The sequence below is a fragment of the Bombina bombina genome, unplaced genomic scaffold, assembly GCF_027579735.1.
Source record: "Bombina bombina isolate aBomBom1 unplaced genomic scaffold, aBomBom1.pri scaffold_1212, whole genome shotgun sequence".
NCBI classification, from domain to species: Eukaryota; Metazoa; Chordata; class Amphibia; order Anura; family Bombinatoridae; genus Bombina; species Bombina bombina.
This window is the reverse complement of record NW_026512419.1, coordinates 32,580-58,619: the sequence shown is the minus strand read 5'-3', so window position 1 is coordinate 58,619 and position 26,040 is coordinate 32,580. Positions and strand designations below refer to the sequence as shown.

Below are 26,040 nucleotides of genomic sequence, written 5' to 3'. Positions count from 1 at the left end.
GAAATTTTAATTTTCAGTGTAGATCCTCTCCCTTATGTTCACTAGTCGTAAGGGTTACTCTAATCATACACTTTTTAAACAAAGAACTATATCGTGATTTTGTTAGCGTGGGGTAGGTTTTAAAACCTTTCCTTCATCTAATATCCTATCCGTTAGGTTTTCTTCCTTACCGAGATAGGCGTTGTTCAAAATTATGCTTAATTTCTCACAGACAAAATTTTTTATTAGAACAGTTTCAAAACTGCAAATCACATAATATACAATACTTTAGGCCTATATATTAATGCAGTAGTAATTGTTTTATTTCAAGGTGACAATTTAGCTTATGTCCACAAGATTTTAACTATTTTCATAGCTTCCTGTGGCTCATTGGAAAAATTAACAATTCAATACTAATTAATCCAGAAGTATATACTTACAGTACATGCCCATGCATGATATAACTATATAAATTCTGGCTTATTGTTTTAATTAGAGGGGCCACAATACAATATTTCTATAGTATGGGACTAGATATTTCTATATCAAAGCAACATGTTGCTTACAAGTAAAATGACTAGAATTTTATTCCACACAAAGGTGTGACTATTGCATAAACATATATAAATGTATATTTAAACCCAAATATTGTATTAAAATAAATATTATAACCAAATTTAATCTGTGAGGATTCTTTGAATAGAAGTAATCGTTCCAAAAAGATATCTTACTATTAGAACAATAAGCAGAATATGCTATGATTCTGTTACTGGTGATGACTGAAAACAGCCTAAAACATCCAATAGCCTCATCATATGTATAAAACATACATGCCGGATCTTATACCTTAATGGACACGACAAGTTCTAATACCCGAGTGGTCGCCAATTATTGAAGATTAATTTTATTAATTTTGGAATATAATATTTATATTAATAACTATTATTTATGAAAGAATTTGCTTGTGAGAAAGACAGCTTAATATAACAACTTTATTAGTCACAGCACCCAAAATCTTAGATCACACGATATAATATTCTATGCTTCTTTATATGGTACCATTAATATGTGTTACATTAAATACATTACATAAAACACATTGACATAACTGCATACAATTTCTTACATCAAATGTAAACAGACATAAAAACAACCTTATAGCTATAAAGTAAATAAGTGCATAATATAATTACCTCTGGGCCCAGTAAGAGGTTGTCAACTTGTCTCCTTTCTTTCCTTTCTCCTCTCCTCTCTCTCTTCTACTCTCTTCCTTCTCCCTATACCTTATATACCTTTTAAATGACAAGCCTCTTCAGCTAATACTTCCCAAAATGGATAATGGTGGGTATCCATTTTGGGTTAGCCTTTGAATGTGATTGGTTAGTATAATTCTGAGATATATTTTTGTATTTCTGCACTTCTAGCTATTTCTGACTTTTGAATAGCTGTTTCTTAGGCCACCAGTTGCGCTATTAATCATGCTCCTTACATGGCTTCTGGACTTTATTCTAACTAAAGGAATTTATTGCTTTATTCTTGTAAATGAACAGGTGTGTTCTTGGGAAGTTGTAGTATTTGAAACACACACAAACACACATAAATATATATATATATACATATATATATACACACATGCACACAAATACATATATACAATTTGATGGTATTTAGCCAATTACTCATATTGTAACAGTTTCTGGACCAACACTTCCAGTTTGTGGCCCTTCCCTTTGGTCTGGCGCTTTCGCTCAGTCTGAGAATCATTTGAGGGCTCTTCATCTTTTGCTCCAATCTCACGGTTGGAAGATCAACTCAGGAAAGAGTTCCCTGTTTCCCAGCAACAGGATGGATTTCCTGGGCACGATAATAAACTCGATCTGTGAGAAATATTTTCATGGACAATTGATGCAGGAAGATTGCGTCCTCTTGTCTTGCCCTTCAGTCCTCCTCAAGCCCCTCGGTGGCTCAGTGTATGGAGGTGATCAGACTCATGGTTTCGAGCATAGACGTCATTCCATTCGCCAGGTTCCATCTCAGACCTCTTCAATTGTGCGTGTTGAGACAGTGGAACGGCGATCATTCAGATCTCACAGCAGATATCCATGGATGCTCGGACTCAGATCTCCCTCTTGGTGAATCCGTCCGGAGCAAATGTCCATGGGGGCATCCTTCTTGAGACTGTCCTGGGAGATTGTAACCACTGACTCGAGTCTGCCAGGATGGGGAGCTGTTTGGGGGGCCAAGATGGCACAAGGAAAATGGACCCGGGAGGAGTAGCTCCTTCCGATAACTATTCTGGAACTCCGCGCAATCTACAATGCTTTGAAGGCATGTCCTCCTCTGGGGTTGTTCAGCTTCATCAGATTCCAGACCGACATTACCTTAGTGGCTTACATCAACCATCAGGGGGTACGAGGAGCTCCCTAGCTATGAGGGAAGTGTCTCGGATCTTGGAGTGGGCTAAGTCCCACAGCTGCTCGCTCTTAGCGATTCACATTCCATGTGTGGACAACTGGGAAGCAGATTTTCTCAGCAGGCAATCCTTCCATTCGGGGGAATGGTTTATCCACCCCGAAGTGTTTGTGTAGATTTGTCTCAGGTGGGGATCGCTGGATATAGACTTCATGGCGTCCAGACTCTATTGCAAGCTTCCCTGATACGGGTCGAGGTCCAGGGATCCCCAGGCAGAGCTGATAGATGCCTTGGGGGTTCAGCCTAGTTTACATTTTTCCGCTGTTACCAATTCTTCCTCGTGTGGTGGCACAAATTAAGCAGGAGCGAGCTTCTGCCATTCTGATTGCTCCATCGTGGCCGCGGAGGACGTGGTTTGCATATCTTGTGGGAATGTCATCCTCTCTGCCGTGGAGATTACCCTGTCAAAATATTGATTCTCTGAGGCTGACACTGTGGAGATTGAACGCCTAGACTTGGCCAAGAGAGGTTTTTCTGAAAGTGTGATTTGATACGCTAATTCAGGCAAGGAAGCCAGTCACTCGTCACATCTACCATAAGGTGTGTAGGACTTACTTGTCCTGGTGTGAGAAGCATGGATATCCTTGACATAAAGGTATCCAGGATTCTGTCCTTTCTCCAAGACGTCAGTTCCTTAAAGGGACAGATTTTGGCACAGTCAGTCTTGTTAAGACACTCGCTTAGCTCCCTGACAATACAATCTTTTGATCATGCTCTGTCTAGAATCAGGCCTGTCTTTAGACAGTCTGCTCCCCCATGGAGCTTAAATTTGGTCCTTAAAGGGACACTCAAGTCAAATTAAACTTTCATGATTCAGATAGAACATGCAATTTTAAACAACTTTCCAGTTCACTTCAATTAACGTGCACAGTCTTTTTATATTAACACTTTTTGAGTCACCAGCACCTACTAAGCATGTGCAAGAATTCACAGAATATACGTATATGCATTTGTGATTGGCTGATGGCTGTCACATGATACAGGGGGAGTGGAAATAGACATGACTTTGAAATTTGTCAGAAAAACATCTACTACTCATTTGAAGTTTAAACTAAGTGCTAATGCATTGTCTTGTTATCATGCATTTGTTTATTATGCTAATTTACTGTATTTACTGGTCCTTTAAGGTATTGTAGAGGGTTCCGTTTGAGCCTATGCACTCTATTGATATTAAGATTCTGTCCTGGAAGGTTCTTTTTCCTGTTGGCCATTGCATCGGCATACAGAGAATCTGAACTGGCTTCCTTGCAATGTGAGCATCTGGTTTTTCATGTGGATAAGGCTATGCTTCACACTAGTTTTGGGTTTCTTCCCAAGGTGGTGTCTAACTGTAACATTAATCAGGAAATAGTTGTTCCTTCATGTCCTAACCCTTCTTCTAAGGAGAGGATCCTTCATAACTTGGATGTGGTTCGTGCCTTAAAGTTCTATCTTCAGGCTACAAAGGATTCCAGACAGTCTACATCTTTTTGTGGTGCTTTCAGGGAAGTGCAAGGGGCATAGGCTTGGCCTATGAGACAGTGGGACATAAGCCTCAGAGGATAACGGCTCATTCAATTAGAGCTGTGGCTTCGTCTTGGGCCTTCAAGAATGAGGCCTCTATGGAGCAAATTTGTAAGGCGCTACCTGGTCCACCTTTCTCCAACATAGGTGTGTCCGGTCCACGGCGTCATCCTTACTTGTGGGATATTCTCTTCCCCAACAGGAAATGGCAAAGAGCCCAGCAAAGCTGGTCACATGATCCCTCCTAGGCTCCGCCTTCCCCAGTCATTCTCTTTGCCGTTGTACAGGCAACATCTCCACGGAGATGGCTTAGAGTTTTTTAGTGTTTAACTGTAGTTTTTATTATTCAATCAAGAGTTTGTTATTTTAAAATAGTGCTGGTATGTACTATTTACTCTGAAACAGAAAAGAGATGAAGATTTCTGTTTGTAAGAGGAAAATGATTTTAGCAACCGTTACTAAAATCGATGGCTGTTTCCACACAGGACTGTTGAGAGGAATTAACTTCAGTTGGGGGAACAGTGAGCAGACTTTTGCTGCTTGAGGTATGACACATTCTAACAAGACGATGTAATGCTGGAAGCTGTCATTTTCCCTATGGGATCCGGTAAGCCATTTTTATTACAGAAAGAAAAAAAAGGGCTTCACAAGGGCTTTTTAAGACTGTAGACATTTTCTGGGCTAAATCGATTTATATATAAACATATTTTATACTCCATAGCCTTGAGGAATTATTTTAATCTTGGGAATTATGTAAAATAACCGGCAGGCACTGTATTGGACACCTTATTCTCTAGGGGCTTTCCCTAATCACAGGCAGAGTCTCATTTTCGCGCCTCTATTGCGCACTTGTTTTTGAGAAGCATGACATGCAGATGCATGTGTGAGGAGCTCTGATACATAGAAAAGACTTTCTGAAGGCGTCATTTGGTATCGTATTCCCCTTTGGGCTTGGTTGGGTCTCAGCAAAGCAGATACCAGGGACTGTAAAGGGGTTAAATATAAAAACGGCTCCGGTTCCGTTATTTTAAGGGTTAAAGCTTCCAAATTTGGTGTGCAATACTTTTAAGGCTTTAAGACACTGTGGTGAAATTTTGGTGAATTTTGAACAATTCCTTCATACTTTTTCGCAATTGCAGTAATAAAGTGTGTTCAGTTTAAAATTTAAAGTGACAGTAACGGTTTGTACTTTGTTATCAAGTTTTTGCCTGTTTAACATGTCTGAACTACCAGATAGACTGTGTTCTGAATGTGGGGAAGCCAAGGTTCCTTCTCATTTAAATAGATGTGATTTATGTGACACAAAATTTAGAGAAAATGATGCCCAAGATGATTCCTCAAGTGAGGGGAGTAAGCATGGTACTGCATCATCCCCTCCTTCGTCTACACCAGTCTTGCCCACACAGGAGGCCCCTAGTACATCTAGCGCGCCAATACTCCTTACTATGCAACAATTAACGGCTGTAATGGATAATTCTATCAAAAACATTTTAGCCAAAATGCCCACTTATCAGCGAAAGCGCGACTGCTCTGTTTTAGAAAATACTGAAGAGCATGAGGACGCTGATGATATTGGTTCTGAAGGGCCCCTACACCAGTCTGAGGGGGCCAGGGAGGTTTTGTCTGAGGGAGAAATTTCAGATTCAGGGAAAATTTCTCAACAAGCTGAACCTGATGTGATTACATTTAAATTTAAATTGGAACATCTCCGCGCTCTGCTTAAGGAGGTGTTATCCACTCTGGATGGTTGTGAGAATTTGGTCATTCCAGAGAAACTATGTAAAATGGACAAGTTCCTAGAGGTCCCGGGGCCCCCCGAAGCTTTTCCTATACCCAAGCGGGTGGCGGACATTGTAAATAAAGAATGGGAAAGGCCCGGTATACCTTTCGTCCCTCCCCCCATATTTAAAAAATTGTTTCCTATGGTCGACCCCAGAAAGGACTTATGGCAGACAGTCCCCAAGGTCGAGGGGGCGGTTTCTACTCTAAACAAACGCACCACTATACCCATAGAAGATAGTTGTGCTTTCAAAGATCCTATGGATAAAAAATTAGAAGGTTTGCTTAAAAAGATGTTTGTTCAGCAAGGTTACCTTCTACAACCAATTTCATGCATTGTTCCTGTCACTACAGCAGCGTGTTTCTGGTTCGATGAGCTAGAAAAGGCGCTCAATAATAATTCTTCTTCTTATGAGGAGATTATGGACAGAATTCATGCTCTCAAATTGGCTAATTCTTTCACCCTAGACGCCACTTTGCAATTGGCTAGGTTAGCGGCGAAAAATTCTGGTTTTGCTATTGTGGCGCGCAGAGCTCTTTGGTTAAAATCTTGGTCAGCGGATGCGTCTTCCAAGAACAAATTGCTTAACATTCCTTTCAAGGGGAAAACGCTGTTTGGCCCTGACTTGAAAGAGATTATCTCTGATATCACTGGGGGCAAGGGCCACGCCCTTCCTCAGGATAGGTCTTTCAAGGCCAAAAATAAACCTAATTTTCGTCCCTTTCGCAGAAACGGACCAGCCCCAAGTGCTACGTCCTCTAAGCAAGAGGGTAATACTTCTCAAGCCAAGCCAGCCTGGAGGCCAATGCAAGGCTGGAACAAAGGAAAGCAGGCCAAGAAACCTGCCACTGCTACCAAGACAGCATGAGATGTTGGCCCCCGATCCGGGACCGGATCTGGTGGGGGGCAGACTCTCTCTCTTCGCTCAGGCTTGGGCAAGAGATGTTCTGGATCCTTGGGCACTAGAAATAGTCTCCCAAGGTTATCTTCTGGAATTCAAGGGGCTTCCCCCAAGGGGGAGGTTCCACAGGTCTCAATTGTCTTCAGACCACATAAAAAGACAGGCATTCTTACATTGTGTAGAAGACCTGTTAAAAATGGGAGTGATTCATCCTGTTCCTTTAGGAGAACAAGGGATGGGGTTCTACTCCAATCTGTTCGTAGTTCCCAAAAAAGAGGGAACATTCAGACCAATCTTAGATCTCAAGATCCTAAACAAGTTTCTCAAGGTTCCATCGTTCAAAATGGAAACCATTCGAACAATTCTTCCTTCCATCCAGGAAGGTCAATTCATGACCACGGTGGATTTAAAGGATGCGTATCTACATATTCCTATCCACAAGGAACATCATCGGTTCCTAAGGTTCGCATTCCTGGACAAGCATTACCAGTTTGTGGCACTTCCGTTCGGATTAGCCACTGCTCCAAGGATTTTCACAAAGGTACTAGGGTCCCTTCTAGCGGTGCTAAGACCAAGGGGCATTGCAGTAGTACCTTACTTGGACGACATTCTGATTCAAGTGTCGTCCCTTCCTCAAGCAAAGGCTCACACGGACATTGTCCTGGCCTTTCTCAGATCTCACGGGTGGAAAGTGAACGTAGAAAAAAGTTCTCTATCTCCGTCAACAAGGGTTCCCTTCTTGGGAACAATAATAGACTCCTTAGAAATGAGGATTTTTCTGACAGAGGCCAGAAAATCAAAACTTCTAAACTCTTGTCAAATACTTCATTCTGTTCCTCTTCCTTCCATAGCGCAGTGCATGGAAGTAATAGGTTTGATGGTAGCGGCAATGGACATAGTTCCTTTTGCGCGAATTCATCTAAGACCATTACAACTGTGCATGCTCAGTCAGTGGAATGGGGACTATACAGACTTGTCTCCGACGATACAAGTAGATCAGAGGACCAGAGATTCACTCCGTTGGTGGCTGTCCCTGGACAACCTGTCACAGGGGATGAGCTTCCGCAGACCAGAGTGGGTCATTGTCACGACCGACGCCAGTCTGGTGGGCTGGGGCGCGGTCTGGGGACCCCTGAAAGCTCAGGGTCTTTGGTCTCGGGAAGAATCTCTTCTCCCGATAAATATTCTGGAACTGAGAGCGATATTCAATGCTCTCAAGGCTTGGCCTCAGCTAGCAAGGGCCAAGTTCATACGGTTTCAATCAGACAACATGACGACTGTTGCGTACATCAACCATCAGGGGGGAACAAGGAGTTCCCTGGCGATGGAAGAAGTGACCAAAATCATTCAATGGGCGGAGACTCACTCCTGCCACTTGTCTGCAATCCACATCCCAGGAGTGGAAAATTGGGAAGCGGATTTTCTGAGTCGTCAGACATTTCATCCGGGGGAGTGGGAACTCCATCCGGAAATCTTTGCCCAAATCACTCAATTGTGGGGCATTCCAGACATGGATCTGATGGCCTCTCGTCAGAACTTCAAGGTTCCTTGCTACGGGTCCAGATCCAGGGATCCCAAGGCGACTCTAGTAGATGCACTAGTAGCACCTTGGACCTTCAAACTAGCTTATGTATTCCCGCCGTTTCCTCTCATCCCCAGGCTGGTAGCCAGGATCAATCAGGAGAGGGCATCGGTGATCTTGATAGCTCCTGCGTGGCCACGCAGGACTTGGTATGCAGACCTGGTGAATATGTCATCGGCTCCACCATGGAAGCTACCTTTGAGACGAGACCTTCTTGTTCAAGGTCCGTTCGAACATCCGAATCTGGTCTCACTCCAACTGACTGCTTGGAGATTGAACGCTTGATCTTATCAAAGCGAGGGTTCTCAGATTCTGTCATTGATACTCTTGTTCAGGCCAGAAAGCCTGTAACTAGAAAAATCTACCATAAAATATGGAAAAAATATATCTGTTGGTGTGAATCTAAAGGATTCCCTTGGGACAAGGTAAAAATTCCTAAGATTCTATCCTTTCTTCAAGAAGGTTTGGAGAAAGGATTATCTGCAAGTTCTCTGAAGGGACAGATCTCTGCTTTGTCTGTGTTACTTCACAAAAAGCTGGCAGCTGTGCCAGATGTTCAAGCCTTTGTTCAGGCTCTGGTTAGAATCAAGCCTGTTTACAAACCTTTGACTCCTCCTTGGAGTCTCAATTTAGTTCTTTCAGTTCTTCAGGGGGTTCCGTTTGAACCCCTACATTCCGTTGATATTAAGTTATTATCTTGGAAAGTTTTGTTTTTGGTTGCAATTTCTTCTGCTAGAAGAGTTTCAGAATTATCTGCTCTGCAGTGTTCTCCTCCTTATCTGGTGTTCCATGCAGATAAGGTGGTTTTACGTACTAAACCTGGTTTTCTTCCGAAAGTTGTTTCTAACAAAAACATTAACCAGGAGATAGTCGTGCCTTCTTTGTGTCCGAATCCAGTTTCAAAGAAGGAACGTTTGTTGCACAATTTGGATGTTGTTCGTGCTCTAAAATTCTATTTAGATGCTACAAAGCATTTTAGACAAACATCTTCCTTGTTTGTTGTTTATTCTGGTAAAAGGAGAGGTCAAAAAGCAACTTCTACCTCTCTCTCTTTTTGGATTAAAAGCATCATCAGATTGGCTTATGAGACTGCCAGACGGCAGCCTCCTGAAAGAATCACAGCTCATTCCACTAGGGCTGTGGCTTCCACATGGGCCTTCAAGAACGAGGCTTCTGTTGATCAGATATGTAAGGCAGCGACTTGGTCTTCACTGCACACTTTTACTAAATTTTACAAGTTTGATACTTTTGCTTCTTCTGAGGCTATTTTTGGGAGAAAGGTTTTGCAAGCCGTGGTGCCTTCCATCTAGGTGACCTGATTTGCTCCCTCCCTTCATCCGTGTCCTAAAGCTTTGGTATTGGTTCCCACAAGTAAGGATGACGCCGTGGACCGGACACACCTATGTTGGAGAAAACAGAATTTATGTTTACCTGATAAATTACTTTCTCCAACGGTGTGTCCGGTCCACGGCCCGCCCTGGTTTTTTAATCAGGTCTGATAATTTATTTTCTTTAACTACAGTCACCACGGTATCATATGGTTTATCCTATGCAAATATTCCTCCTTTACGTCGGTCGAATGACTGGGGAAGGCGGAGCCTAGGAGGGATCATGTGACCAGCTTTGCTGGGCTCTTTGCCATTTCCTGTTGGGGAAGAGAATATCCCACAAGTAAGGATGACGCCGTGGACCGGACACACCGTTGGAGAAAGTAATTTATCAGGTAAACATAAATTCTGTTTTCACACTTTTTACAAAGTTACAAATTTTATGTTTTTGCTTCCGTGGAAGCTGTTTTTGGGAGAGGTTTTGCAGGCTGTGGTGCCCTCAGATTAGGGTCCACCTTTTACCCTCCCGGTTTCATTTAGTGTCCTCTAGAGCAGTGTTCGCCAACCAGTGGTCCAAGGACCACTGGTGGTCCACGAGAAGATGTTGGTGGTCATTGACACCATCAAGCAGGAATTAGTCTCCTCTGATGGTGTCACCCTGTCGTGCCGCAACTCCCTACAGTGCCTGGCTGGGCATCAGTGAAAATGGAGGAGGAGTTAAATTACAATCTCCCTACTCATTAGGAAGTATTCTCTGTTTTGTCATTCAGTTAGTTAATTCCAAAAAATAATTCTTAAACATGTAAATATACACATAATGTAAACTTAGCTATGGTTATACTAGTTATGTACAGTGTGTGTGTATGTATGTATATATATATATTATGTATGTGTATATATTTTTTATTATGTTAGTGGTCCACGGGATTCAAAATTGTGAGTTTAGTGGTCCCTAAGGTCCGAAAGGTTGGTGACCCCTGCTCTAGAGCTTGGGTATATGTTCCCAACAGTAATTAATGAAGCCGTGGACTCTCCTTCCCATTAGATGGAAAACCATAAATTATGCTTACTTGAACATTTTATTTCCATCGAGGGGAGGAGAGTCCACGGCTCCTGCCCGTATCTCCGGTGGGCGGACCTAAATTTAATTAACCTTCTGGCACCATTTATACCCTGATTCTTCTACTGTTCCTTGTTCCCTCGGCAGAATGACTGGGGGGGATGAGGGAAGTGGGGGAGGTATTTGAGCCTTTGGCTGGGGTGTCTTTGCCTCCTCCTGGTGGCCAGGTTCTTAATTCTCAACAGTAATGAATGAAGCAATTGACTCTCCTCCCCTCAATGGAAATTAAATTATCAGATAAGCATAATTTGTTTTTCACTTTTTGTTTCCGAAGTTTACCGACAGGCAATAAATAGCAAGATGTTTGAAATGGACATGAAAATTGCGGCAATGCACGTCAAGCGAAAACAACTGCACCAACTACTTCCTCATCATGTACTCCCAAAGAAGAAAAGGGTAAACTAATTTTTCTGAAATCCTATAAAAAAAAATCATGTTGCCGACAATGTTTTTTTAACTTACTAATAAGTAAGCAAATTATTAAAATTTAATAGTAAAAATGTTATCTGGTTTATTGTAATAGTAAGTTGTATATTGTGTAGATTTTTTGTTTAATACCTTTCTGTTTTCAGCATTCAGTTGAAGGTGTTAAATTGGTATCGCTGCATGACAGCAGCCTTGACTTATCGATGGACAGTGACAACAGCATGTCTGTGCCTTCTCCCACTAATACATCTAAGACCAGCCCTTTGAATTCTTCTGGTTTGTCACAGGGGTAAGGAGAACTTTACTATATATTAGTAATTTATGCATAGTCTTGCAGCTGATCTACCTACATTAAAGGGACATGAAACGTTCTTTTCTTTCATGATTCAGATAGAGCATGCAATTTTAAACAACTTACTAATTTACTTTTATCAACATGTATTTGTTCTTTTGGTATCTTGTAAAGCAGAGAAGTAAGCCAAGGCGCATATACATGTCTTGCACACTATATCGCAGCAGTTGTACAAGAAAGTTCTGCCATCTAGTGCTCCTAAAAATGGATAACTTTCTTGCAAAACTGTTGCCATATATTAAATAGTGCTGCCATCTACTGCTCTTGAAAATGGATAACAATTTCCTGCCATGTGTTTCTCCAGGCACCTACCTTCTCTTCAACATAAAAGAATAACGTGAACAAAATAAATTTGATAGAAGTTAAAAAAAATAAAAAAAATTTGCATGCTCTGTCTGAATCGCAAAATAATTTTTTGGCTTTATATCCCTTTAAACTGATACCTAGCAAATATTTGTTTACCCGGAACAGTTATTTTTAAACACCTTGCAAATACTCTTACAAGGTTGTTCTGCTGTCTTGCATTAAAGGGATAGGAAAGTCAGAATTATACTTGCATTATTCATATAGAGCATGTAATTTTAAGACACTAAAGTCACTTCTATTTTCAAATATGCTCTTGCTTGGTATCCGCTGTTGAAAAAGAATACACACATATCCTATACTAGTGGGAGCTAGCTTCTGATTGGTGCCTGCACACATTTGTCTCTTGTGATTGGCTAACTAGACGTGTTCATCTACCTACCAGTAGCGCAATGCTGTTCCTTCAACAAAGGATAACAAGAGAATGAAGCACATTTGATAATATAAGTAAATCGGAAAGTTGTTTGAAATTTGTATGCTCTATCCAAATCATGAAATAAAATTTGGGGCTTTCCTGTCTCTTTAACCCCTTTTCGCTGGTTGTTAAGGGATTGTCTGGGTATAATAGCGTGAGCTGCACAACCACGCTATTAGACCATATGGGGTACGTCGCTGGTCGTTAAGGGGTTAATATATACTTGAAGAATATGAAATGTTTTGTAATGCGTTCACCACCTTGTTTGCCGCATTAAAAACTATTTTTTTTTTTTTTAAAGAATTCATGTCAAACTGTTTAGGGCAGTCCCTATTTTGAAGTTCCTTATCTGATCCTCCTGCTGAGGTCTATTAGGGACAAATTGGTGCCAGGGGTCTAAAGTCGTGCACTTGCAATTCTCAGAACTGAAATAAATTAGTTTTTATAGTTTATATTGAAAGAAAAGGGAGCAAAATAAATACAAATCTAAAATGTTTGTGCATAGTAAAATAAGTTTAGATTTGCCTTAGTGTTTTTAGGTCCTTTAAAGTAAAGTTACCTGGTCTGACATCTCTAAGGCTATATGCAAATTAGCTCTGCACTGATCTGTGTTATCCGTGTAGAAGGTAGCAGGGTCTGAGTATCTTGTAACCTACATAGAAATTGGTCATTTTTGTTTTTCTTTTGTAATATCTAAGGATGTCATTTAAAGCTTTTGAGAAAAAACAAACTTGCAGGTCAACCAATAATTTATCATATTAGTTTCAATGTCAAAGTAATTCTCTAACTTCAACTTTTTAGCACCAAAAAATATTTAAAGGGACACTAAATGCATTCCATGCGCCTTCCTATAATAATATTTGGTGCCACTGCAGGTATGTGAAGGAGAGTTGCTGCACATGTGCAAAAAATTTAGTGATGGACCCCAAGGCAGAACATAGGACAATCTGTGATGTCATCGCAGAAAATGCAGCCTGTCTGCAGAAAGATTGGGTCCTACAGATGCAGAGCATAGAGCTGAAGCGTTACTCTTTGCACGCTATGAAATTCCTTTACAACTAACTGCAAGTCAGTTTCCACTCATATCTGCGTGCCTCACAGTGCATATCTGATTATGGTGGCTTCACTGCTTGCCTTTTAACCCCCATTCTATAGCTAACAAAGATTGCAGCAATGTATTTCTGTGCAATACACTGCAGCTTTTTTGGAAGGCATGGGGTTAACGTGCAAACGTTTTAGCTGTGTGAGGGCTGCTCCACATGTGGGACTGCTGAGCCTTTGCGGTGCGTGAGGGAATGTCAGTGTGGCTACTTCCTGCAATCCTGCAGAGGCTTGATTTCTTTCTAATGACACGGTGAGTCCATGGATCATCTAATTACTTTTGGGAATATCACTCCTGCCCAGCAGGAGGCGGCAAAGAGCACCACAGCAAAGCTGTTAAATATCACTTCCCTTCCCTCCAACCCCAGTCATTCTCTTTGCCTATGTTAGAGCAAGGAAGTTAGGTGTTGGAAAGAAGATTCTTCAAGCAAGATTTTATTTTTCAGCAGTGCAAGATTGTTCTTTGTCCTAGGGTGTAGCCGTAGTCCATATCGGTCTCTTCAGTAGAGCAGAGGTAGCTTTCAAGCAATGGGAACTTGTGGGGATACAATCTTTCACTGTGCCTCCCATATAGTTAATGCTGCCCTAATACTGAGAGCCTGAGTAAGATTACTCGGTCTTTATATCTTTTTCCACAGGTCCATGTGAGGAAGACATCTCAAACCTAGTGCGCTGCCTGGCAGATCTGAGGTAAGTGCTGAGTTTATTTTCTTTTACAAGATACGATGAGTCCACAGATTTCATCCTTATGGGATATCGCCTCCTGGTCAGCAGGAGGAGGCAAAGAGCACCACAGCAGAGCTGTATATATAGCTCCTCCCTTCCCTCCCACTCCAGTCATTCCCTTTGCCTGTGTTAGTGATAGGAAGAGGTAAAGTGAGGTGTTAGTTTAGATTCTTCCATCAAGAGTTTATTATTTTTAAAATGGTACCAAAGTGTGCTATTTTACTATAGGGTGTAGCCGTATTCCTTGTCAGCCTCTAGAGTAGAGCTACAGGTGGCATTAAGGCACTGGGAACTGGGATGATTTTACGCTCTCTGTGCCTCCCATACTGTGTGCTGCCCTGCTGAATATGGTCTTAGCAGATATTATCTAAGACCCAGTTTGTACCCACAGATATCCTGGAGGAGAAGGACTTCTTGCAGTGTGGGACAAGTCATGCTGTTACTCAGCATTGAGGTATGTGCAGTCCCTTATTTTCTGTGACACTCAGTAACTCAGAAAAGACTTTGTTTTTCTTCTGTAAACTTGGCTTACGTTAACATGTCTGTGTTCTATTACACACAGTACTGAAGGGCTCCCCTCATTATTTGGTCTAATTTGGAACTGACATAATGTTTATATGGGGTTTTATTTGTGACGGTGTACACCGTTTTTAACCCTCTTTACACTTGGGCTGACGCTGGGGATCTGCCTTGGAGTATTATACTCCGGGGTGCACTGCTCTAGAATTCTTAGTCCCGGCGAGGTTATCAATAGCAGCAGACCGGGAGTTTGTTTTCAGAGGGGACTGGCTTATTTTTATTTCTATGCCACTGAGTTAGGTGTGGAATCTGTCCCGGCAGCTCCATTTTGTTTTTACACAGAGTACTGAGCCGCCCAGGAGTTTCGAATGGATACGCCCACGATGCTGGGCGTGGCCTTTCGTTCGTGCGCTGGAAGAAGCCGCGCAGTGTGTTCCTGGGAGTCGGACAGTGTGCTTTTGGCTCCGGTGTTTGCCTAGACAGAGTGGTTGGTAGAGAAACACTGGCGGTCTTAGGCACTCTGCTGGTCGGGTTGACGTCACCATGTCATAGGGAGCAGGTAGGTGCCGCAGCAGAGCTGTGGCGAGGTGCTTTTTATTTTCCAAGTGTGCAGTTACTTATCCCATTTAGATAACTTATTTGGCATATGTAAGACACGGTTTTTTCTGTTCAAAATTTTTGTACAGAGTGCTGGGCAATAAAATATTTTCGTTTTTATTTTAGAGAATAGTTTTTTTGTTTTGTTTTTTTTTACAAGTGGTCCTATGTTGGATATTTTCAAATTCTGTATGTGTTAAGTGCATTACATAATTGAAAACAGAATTTATGCTTACCTGATAAATTACTTTCTCCAACGGTGTGTCCGGTCCATGGCGTTATCCATAACTTGTGGGAATATCTCTTCCTCAACAGGAAATGGCAAAGAGTACAGCAAAAGCTGTCCATATAGTCCCTCCTAGGCTCCGCCCACCCCAGTCATTCGACCGACGGACAGGAGAAAAAACAGGAGAAACTATAGGGTGCCGTGGTGACTGTAGTTAAGAAATAAATATATCAAACCTGATTAAAAAACCAGGGCGGGCCGTGGACCGGACACACCGTTGGAGAAAGTAATTTATCAGGTAAGCATAAATTCTGTTTTCTCCAACATTGGTGTGTCCGGTCCACAGCGTCATCCATAACTTGTGGGAACCAATACCAAAGCTTTAGGACACGGATGAAGGGAGGGAGCCAATCAGGTTACCTAAACGGAAGGCACCACGGCTTGCAAAACCTTTCTCCCAAAGATAGCCTCCGAAGAAGCAAAAGTATCAAATTTGTAGAATTTGGCAAAAGTGTGCAGGGAAGACCAAGTCGCTGCCTTACATATCTGATCAACAGAAGCCTCGTTCTTGAAGGCCCATGTGGAAGCCACAGCCCTAGTAGAGTGAGCTGTGACTCTTTCAGGAGGCTGCCGTCCGGCAGTCTCATAAGCCAATCGGATGATGCTTTTCAGCCAAAAGGAAAGAGGTAGCAGTAGCTTTTTGACCTCTCCTTTTACCAGAATAGACGACACAGAGAAGATGTTTGTCTGAAATCCTTTGTTGCTTTTAGATAAAACTTTAAAGCACGGACTACATCTAAATTGTGTAACAAACGTTCCTTCTTTGAAACTGGATTCGGACACAAAGAAGGCACAACTATTTCCTGGTTAATGTTCTTGTTGGAAACAACTTTTGGAAGAAAACCAGGTTTTGTACGCAAAACGACCTTATCTGAATGGAACACCAGATAGGGCGGAGTACACTGCAGAGCAGATAACTCAGAAACTCTTCTAGCAGAAGAAATAGCAACTAAAAACAAAACTTTCCAAGATAACAACTTAATATCTATGGAATGTAAAGGTTCAAACGGAACCCCTTGGAGAACTGAAAGAACTAAATTTAAACTCCAAGGAGGAGTCAACGGCCTGTAAACAGGCTTGATCCTGACCAAAGCTTGAACATCTGGCACAGCTGCCAGACGTTTGTGTAACATGACAGATAAAGCAGAAATCTGTCCCTTTAGAGAACTCGCTGATAATCCCTTCTCCAAACCCTCTTGTAGGAAGGAAAGGATCCTAGGAATTTTAATCTTACTCCATGAGAATCCCTTGGATTCACACCAACAGATATATCTTTTCCATATTTTATGGTAAATCTTTCTAGTTACAGGTTTTCTGGCTTGTACCAGAGTATCTATCACAGAATCCGAAAACCCACGCTTAGATAAGATCAAGCGTTCAATTTCCAAGCCGTCAGCTGGAGAGAGACTAGATTTGGATGTTCGAATGGACCCTGTACCAGAAGATCCTGTCTCAAAGGTAGCTTCCATGGTGGAGCCGATGACATATTCACCAGATCTGCATACCAAGTCCTGCGTGGCCACGCAGGAGCTATCAAAATTGCCGAGGCCCTCTCCTGTTTGATCCTGGCTACCAGCCTGGGAATGAGAGGAAACGGTGGAAAAACATAAGCTAGGTTGAAGGTCCAAGGCGCTACTAATGCATCCACTAGAGTCGCCCTGGGATCCCTGGATCTGGACCCGTAGCAAGGAACTTTGAAGTTCTGACGAGACGCCATCAGATCCATGTCTGGAATGCCCCATAATTGTGTCAACTGGGCAAATATCTCCGGGTGGAGTTCCCACTCCCCCGGATGGAATGTCTGACTACTCAGATAATCCGCCTCCCAGTTTTCCACTCCTGGGATGTGGATCGCAGATAGGTGGCAGGAGTGATCCTCCGTGCCCATTTTATGATCTTGGTCACTTCCCTCATTGCCAGGGAACTCCTTGTTCCCCCCTGATGGTTGATGTAAGCAACTGTCGTCCTGTTGTCTGATTGGAATCTTATGAATCTGGCCTTTGCTAGCTGAGGCCAAGCTTTGAGAGTATTGAATATCGCTCTCGGTTCCAGAATGTTTATCGGGAGAAGAGATTCTTCCCGAGACCATAGACCCTGAGCCTTCAGGGAGTCCCAGACCGCGCCCCAGCCCTCTAGACTGGCGTCGGTCGTGACGATGACCCACTCTGGTCTGCGGAAGCTCATTCCCTGGGACAGATGATCCTGGGTTAGCCACCAACGTAGTGAGTCTCTGGTCTTCTGATCTACTTGGATCACTGGAGACAAGTCTGTATAATCCCCATTCCACTGTTTACTGCACAGTTGTAATGGTCTTAGATGAATTTGCGCAAAAGGAACTATGTCCATTGCTGCAACCATCAATCCTACTACTTCCATGCACTGAGCTATGGAAGGTCGAGGAACAGAGTGAAGAACTTGACAAGCGTTTAGAAGCTTTGACTTTCTGACATCTGTCAGGAAAATCTTCATTTCTAACGAATCTATTGTCCCCAAGAAGGGGACTCTTGTCGACGGAGACAGGGAACTTTTTTTTATGTTCACCTTCCAGCCGTGAGATCTGAGAAAGGCCAGAACGATGTCTGTGTGAGCCTTTGCCTTTGAAAGAGACGACGCTTGTATCAGAATGTCGTCCAAGTAAGGTGCCACTGCAATGCCCCTTGGTCTTAGAACCGCTAGAAGGGCCCCGAGTACCTTTGTGAAAATCCTTGGAGCAGTGGCTAGCCCGAATGGGAGAGCCACAAACTGGTAATGTTTGTCCAGAAAGGCGAACCTTAGGAACTGGTGATGATCTTTGTGGATAGGAATATGTAGATACGCATCCTTTAAATCCACGGTAGTCATAAATTGACCCTCCTGGATTGAGGGTAAAATCGTTCGGATAGTTTCCATTTTGAACGATGGTACTTTGAGAAATTTGTTTAGAATCTTTAAATCTAGAATTGGTCTGAAGGTTCCCTCGTTTTTGGGAACTTCAAACAGATTTGAGTAAAAACCCAGTCCTTGTTACACAATTGGAACTGGGTGTATCACTCCCATTTTTAACAGGTCTTCTACACAATGTAAGAATGCCTGTCTCTTTATTTGGTTTAAAGATAAGTGAGACATGTGGAAGCTTCCTCTTGGGGGTAGTTCCTTGAATTCCAGAAGATAACCCTGAGAAACTATTTCTAGTGCCCAGGGATCCTGAACATCTCTTGCCCAAGCCTGAGCAAAGAGTCTGCCCCCTACCAGATCCGGTCCCGGATCGGGGGCTGCTCCTTCATGCTGTTTTGGTAGCAGCAGCAGGCTTCTTGGCCTGTGTACCCTTGTTCCAGCCTTGCATCGGTTTCCAGGCTGGTTTGGTCTGCGAAGCATTACCCTCTTGTCTAGAGGCTGCAGAGTTGGAGGCCGGTCCGCTCCTGAAATTGCGAAAGGAACGAAAATTAGACTTATTCTTGGCCTTGAAAGGCCTATCTTGTGGGAGGGCATGGCCCTTACCCCCAGTGATGTCTGAGATAATCTCTTTCAACTCTGGTCCAAAAAGGGTTTTACCCTTGAATGGGATATTAAGCAATTTTGTCTTGGAAGATACATCCGCTGACCAAGACTTTAGCCAGAGCGCTCTGCGTGCCACAATTGCAAACCCAGAATTTTTCGCCGCTAATCTAGCCAACTGCAAAGCGGCATCTAAAATAAAGGAATTAGCTAACTTAAGTGCGTGTATTCTGTCCATAACCACCTCATACGGAGTCTCTCTATTGAGCGACTTTTCTAGTTCCTCGAACCAGAACCACGCTGCTGTAGTGACAGGAACAATGCACGAAATAGGTTGTAGGAGGTAACCTTGCTGAACAAGAATCTTTTTAAGCAAACCCTACAATTTTTTATCCATAGGTTCTTTGAAAGCACAATTATCCTTGATAGGAATAGTAGTGCGCTTGTTTAGTGTAGAAACTTCCCCCTCGACCTTAGGGACTGTCTGCCATAAGTCCTTTCTGGGGTCGACCATAGGAAATAATTTCTTAAATATAGGAGGGGGAACAAAAGGTATGCTGGGCTTCTCCCACTCCTTGTTCACTATGTCCGCCACCCGCTTGGGTATAGGAAAAGCGTCGGGGTGCACCGGAACCTCTAAGAACTTGTCCATCTTACACAATTTTTCTGGAATGACCAGATTGTCACAATCATCCAGAGTAGATAACACCTCCTTAAGCAGTGCGCGGAGGTGCTCAGATTTAAATGTCACAACATCAGGTTCTGCCTGTTGAGAAATTCTACCTGAATCTGAAATTTCCCCATCTGACAAAATCTCCCTCATGGCCCCTTCAGAATGGTGTGAGGGTATGACAGAACAATTATCATCAGCACCCTCCTGCTCTACAGTGTTTAAAACAGAGCAATCGCGCTTTCTCTGAAATGCAGGCATTTTGGATAAAAAATTAGCTATGGAGTTATCCATTACTGTCGCCAATTGTTGCATAGTAACAAGCATTGGCGCGCTAGAAGTACTAGGCGTCTCCTGCGTGGGCAAAACTGGTGTAGACACTGAGTGAGATGAAGTAGAACTATCTTTACTCTCCATCTGATGAACCATCTTGGGCAACCTTACTATCTGTGGCAGTACTGTCCTTACTTTGTTTGGATGCTATGGCACAATTATCACACAATTTGGAAGGGGGAGACACATTGGCTTCCATACATACAGAACATAGCTTATCTGAAGGTACAGACATGTTAAACAGGCTTAAACTTGTCAAAAAAGTACAAAAAAACGTTTTAATTAAAACCGTTACTGTCTCTTTAAATTTTAAACAGGGCACACTTTATTACTGAATATGTGAAAAACAATGAAGTAATTGTTCAAATTTTACCAAATTTTCACCACAGTGTCTTAAAGCATTCAAAGTATTGCACCCAAATTTTCAGAGCTTTAACCCTTAAAATGAAGAAACCGGAGCCGGTTACAGATTTAACCCCTCTACAGTCCCAGCTACAGCCTTTGCTGCGACTTTACCAAACCCAGGGGGGAATGCGATACCAAATGAAGCCTTCTAGGAACCTTTTCAACTACTTTCAGATCCACACACATGCAGCTGCATGTCTTGCTCTCAAAAGTAACTGCGCAGTAATGGCGCGAAAATGAGGCTCAGCCTACTACAGTGAAGGCCCTTCCTGACTGAAAAGGTGTCTAAACCAGTGCCTGATGTTAAAAAACGTTCCCCAAAGTTTATAAGTGTGAAATTCAACCTCAATCTGTATAAAATGCCCAAATAAAGCAATCGATCTTGCCCATAAAAGTGTCGACCAGTTTTATAGCCCATATTAAGCCCTTTATTCTGTTTGAGACTAAGAAAATGGCTTACCGGTCCCCATGAGGGGAAATGTAAGCCTTCCAGCATTTCACAGTCTTGTTAGAAATATGGCTAGTCATACCTTAAGCAGAAAAGTCTAACTGTTTCCCCCAACTGAAGTTATTTCATCTCAACAGTCCTATGTGGAAACAGCAATCGATTTTAGTTACTGCTGCTAAAATCATATTCCTCTCACAAACAGAACTCTTCATCTTTTTCTGTTTCAGAATGAATAGTACATACCAGCACTATTTTAAAATAACAAACTCTTGATAGTAGAACAAAAAACTACAACTAAACACTCTCTTAACTCTCTCCGTGGAGATGTAGCCTGTGCAACGGCAAAGAGAATGACTGGGGTGGGCGGAGCCTAGGAGGGACTATATGGACAGCTTTTGCTGTACTCTTTGCCATTTCCTGTTGGGGAAGAGATATTCCCACAAGTTATGGATGACGCCGTGGACCGGACACACCAATGTTGGAGAAATACTACGACCAATACCATTTTTTATCATGGAAGATCTTAATGCCAGTATCTGTTCCATGTGTTTGAATGCCAATGTGGAACCCAGTTACTTTTTGTCCCTCATGCACTAAGAGGGCATTAGTTTAGAGAGCAGATATTCTTTAATAAAGCTATATCTAAGGATGTTTCTCAGCCTGATGAGATTCAGAGTATGCCGCAACTTTCTCCCCAAGCGTCACAGCCGTTAACACCCGCGCAGGCAACGCCTTGTTCTTAAACTGTGTCTGCTGCATTCACCCTGCAGGATATTGCTGCAGTTATGTCATCTACTCTTTCAGGAACTTTCTGACTCAGGAAGTACATTGCCCCCGACAGATTAGGACATGTCTTTCAGGTTTAAGCTTGAACACCTCCGCCTGTTACTCCGGGAGGTTTTGGTGACTCTGGACGACTGTGATTCTATTGTGGTCCCTCCGGAAAAATTGAGTAAGATGGAAAGATATTTAGAGGTCCCTTCTTATTTTGACGTTTTCCCTGTTCCTAAGAGAACTTCGGAAATTATTGCTAAGAAATGGGAGAGACTGGGTATTCCATTCTCCACTTCTATTTTCAAGAAAATGTACCCTATAGCTGAAACCATTCGGGTTTCTTGGCAGATGATCCCTAAGGTCGAGGGAGCTATTTCCACCCTGGCTAAACGTACTACTATTTCTTTCATGTAATTAGCAAGAGTCCATGAGCTAGTGACGTATGGGATATACATTCCTACCAGGAGGGGCAAAGTTTCCCAAACCTCAAAATGCCTATAAATACACCCCTCACCACACCCACAATTCAGTTTTACAAACTTTGCCTCCTATGGAGGTGGTGAAGTAAGTTTGTGCTAGATTCTACGTTGATATGCGCTCCGCAGCAAGTTGGAGCCCGGTTTTCCTCTCAGCGTGCAGTGAATGTCAGAGGGATGTGAGGAGAGTATTGCCTATTTGAATGCAGTGATCTCCTTCTACGGGGTCTATTTCATAGGTTCTCTGTTATCGGTCGTAGAGATTCATCTCTTACCTCCCTTTTCAGATCGACGATATACTCTTATTTATATACCATTACCTCTGCTGATTTTCGTTTCAGTACTGGTTTGGCTTTCTACAAACATTCTACGGGGTCTATTTCATAGGTTCTCTGTTATCGGTCGTAGAGATTCATCTCTTACCTCCCTTTTCAGATCGACGATATACTCTTATTTATATACCATTACCTCTGCTGATTTTCGTTTCAGTACTGGTTTGGCTTTCTACAAACATGTAGATGAGTGTCCTGGGGTAAGTAAATCTTATTTTCTGTGACACTCTAAGCTATGGTTGGGCACTTTATTTATAAAGTTCTAAATATATGTATTCAAACATTTATTTGCCTTGACTCAGAATGTTCAACATTCCTTATTTTCAGACAGTCAGTTTCATATTTGGGATAATGCGTTTGAATCAATCATTTTTTCTTACCTTAAAAATTTGACTTTTTTCCCCCTGTGGGCTGTTAGGCTCGCGGGGGCTGAAAATGCTTCATTTTATTGCGTCATTCTTGGCGCTGACTTTTTTGGAGCAAAAAATCTTTTCTGTTTCCGGCGTCATACGTGTCGCCGGAAGTTGCGTCATTTTTTTGACGTCCTTTTGCGCCAAAAATGTCGGCGTTCCGGTTGTGGCGTCATTTTTTTTACTTCAGGAAAATCGCTGTCTAGTGCTGGAACTACCAAAGCTAAGTGTATCTGCTGTAAACTTTTGGTAGCTATTCCTCCGGCTGTTGTTTGTATTAATTGTCATGACAAACTTGTTAAAGCAATATAATATTTCTTTTAGTAATGTACCATTGCCTGTTGCAGTTCCCTCAACATCTAAGGTGCAGAATGTTCCTGATAACATAAGAGATTTTGTTTCTGAATCCATTAAGAAGGCTATGTCTGTTATTTCTCCTTCTAGTAAACATAAAAAATCTTTTAAAACTTCTCTCTCTACAGATGAATTTTTAAATAAACATCATCATTCTGATTCTGATGACTCTTCTGGTTCAGAGGATTTTGTCTCAGAGATTGATGCTGATAAATCTTCATATTTATTTAAAATGGAATTTATTCGTTCTTTACTTAAAGAAGTACTAATTGCTTTAGAAATAGAGGATTCTGGTCCTCTTGATACTAATTCTAAACGTTTAGATAAGGTGTTTAAATCTCCTGTGGTTATTCCAGAAGTTTTTCCTGTTCCTAATGCTATTTCTGAAGTAATTTCCAGAGAATGGGATAAATTGGGTAATTCATTTACTCCTTCTAAACGTTTTAAGCAATTATATCCTGTGCCGTCTGACAGATTAGAATTTTGGGACAAAATCCCTAAAGTTGATGGGGCTATTTCTACCCTTGCTAAACGTACTACTATTCCTACGTCAGATGGTACTTCGTTTAAAGATCCTTTAGATAGGAAAATTGAATCCTTTCTAAGAAAAGCTTATCTGTGTTCAGGTAATCTTCTTAGACCTGCTATATCTTTGGCTGATGTTGCTGCAGCTTCAACTTTTTGGTTGGAGACTTTAGCACAACAAGTAACAGATCATGATTCTCATAATATTTATTATTCTTCTTCAGCATGCTAATAATTTTATCTGTGATGCCATTTTTGATATTATCAGAGTTGATGTCAGGTTTATTTCTCTAGCTATTTTAGCTAGAAGAGCTTTATGGCTTAAAACTTGGAATGCTGATATGGCTTCTAAATCAACTCTACTTTCCATTTCTTTCCAGGGTAACAAATTATTTGGTTCTCAGTTGGATTCCATTATCTCAACTGTTACTGGTGAGAAAGGAACTTTTTTTACCACAGGATAAAAAATCTAAGGGTAAAAACAGGGCTAATAATCGTTTTCGTTCCTTTCGTTTCAACAAAGAACAAAAGCCTGATCCTTCATCCTCAGGAGCAGTTTCAGTTTGGAAACCATCTCCAGTCTGGAATAAATCCAAGCCTTCTAGAAAGGCAAAGCCTGCTTCTAAGTCCACATGAAGGTGCGGCCCTCATTCCAGCTCAGCTGGTAGGGCGCAGGTTACGTTTTTTCAAAGAAATTTGGATCAATTCTGTTCACAATCTTTGGATTCAGAACATTGTTTCAGAAGGGTACAGAATTGGTTTCAAGATGAGACCTCCTGCAAAGAGATTTTTTCTTTCCCGTGTCCCAGTAAATCCAGTGAAAGCTCAAGCATTTCTGAATTGTGTTTCAGATCTAGAGTTGGCTGGAGTAATTATGCCAGTTCCAGTTCTGGAACAGGGGATGGGGTTTTATTCAAATCTCTTCATTGTACCAAAGAAGGAGAATTCCTTCAGACCAGTTCTGGATCTAAAAATATTGAATAGTTATGTAAGGATACCAACGTTCAAAATGGTAACTGTAAGGACTATCTTGCCTTTTGTTCAGCAAGGGCATTATATGTCCACAATAGATTTACAGGATGCATATCTGCATATTCCGATTCATCCAGATCATTATCAGTTCCTGAGATTCTCTTTTCTGGACAAGCATTACCAGTTTGTGGCTCTGCCGTTTGGCCTAGCTACAGCTCCAAGAATTTTTACAAAGGTTCTCGGTGCCCTTCTGTCTGTAATCAGAGAACAGGGTATTGTGGTATTTCCTTATTTGGACGATATCTTGGTACTTGCTCAGTCTTTACATTTAGCAGAATCTCATACGAATCAACTTGTGTTGTTTCTTCAAGATCATGGTTGGAGGATCAATTTACCAAAAAGTTCATTGATTCCTCAGACAAGGGTAACTTTTCTGGGTTTCCAGATAGATTCAGTGTCCATGACTCTGTCTTTAACAGACAAGAGACGTCTAAAATTGATTTCATCTTGTCGAAACCTTCAGTCACAATCATTCCCTTCGGTAGCCTTATGCATGGAAATTCTAGGTCTTATGACTGCTGCATCGGACGCGATCCCCTTTGCTCGTTTTCACATGCGACCTCTTCAGCTCTGTATGCTGAATCAATGGTGCAGGGATTACACAAAGATATCTCAATTAATATCTTTAAAACCGATTGTACGACACTCTCTAACGTGGTGGACAGATCACCATCGTTTAATTCAGGGGGCTTCTTTTGTGCTTCCGACCTGGACTGTAATTTCAACAGATGCAAGTCTCACAGGTTGGGGAGCTGTGTGGGGATCTCTGACGGCACAAGGAGTTTGGGAATCTCAGGAGGTGAGATTACCGATCAATATTTTGGAACTCCGTGCAATTTTCAGAGCTCTTCAGTCTTGGCCTCTTCTGAAGAGAGAATCGTTCATTTGTTTTCAGACAGACAATGTCACAACTGTGGCATACATCAATCATCAAGGAGGGACTCGCAGTCCTCTGGCTATGAAAGAAGTATCTCGAATTCTGGTTTGGGCGGAATCCAGCTCCTGTCTAATCTCTGCGGTTCATATCCCAGGTATAGACAATTGGGAAGCGGATTATCTCAGTCGCCAAACGTTGCTTCCGGGCGAATGGTCTCTTCACCCAGAGGTATTTCTTCAGATTGTTCAAATATGGGAGCTTCCAGAAATAGATCTGATGGCGTCTCATCTAAACAAGAAACTTCCCAGGTATCTGTCCAGATCCCGGGATCCTCAGGCGGAAGCAGTGGATGCATTATCACTTCCTTGGAAGTATCATCCTGCTTATATCTTTCCGCCTCTAGTTCTTCTTCCAAGAGTAACCTCCAAGATTCTGAAGGAATGCTCGTTTGTTCTGCTGGTAGCTCCGGCATGGCCTCAC

General features: G+C 42.1%; 1 protein-coding gene across 1 annotated transcript in view; it reads left to right on the top strand.

Moving 5' to 3' along the window:
* Positions 1–10,795: 10,795 nt before the first annotated feature.
* LOC128644300 (poly(A) polymerase alpha-B-like) overlaps positions 10,796–26,040 on the top strand; it is a gene marked incomplete at its 3' end in the record, with an annotated part of 41,201 nt that continues 25,956 nt past the window's right edge. The window contains exons 1-2 of the mRNA XM_053696967.1: positions 10,796–11,061; positions 11,238–11,380. Of these exons, the coding sequence (XP_053552942.1) occupies positions 10,966–11,061; positions 11,238–11,380 (239 nt within the window). The remainder of the gene's footprint in view (positions 11,062–11,237; positions 11,381–26,040) is intronic.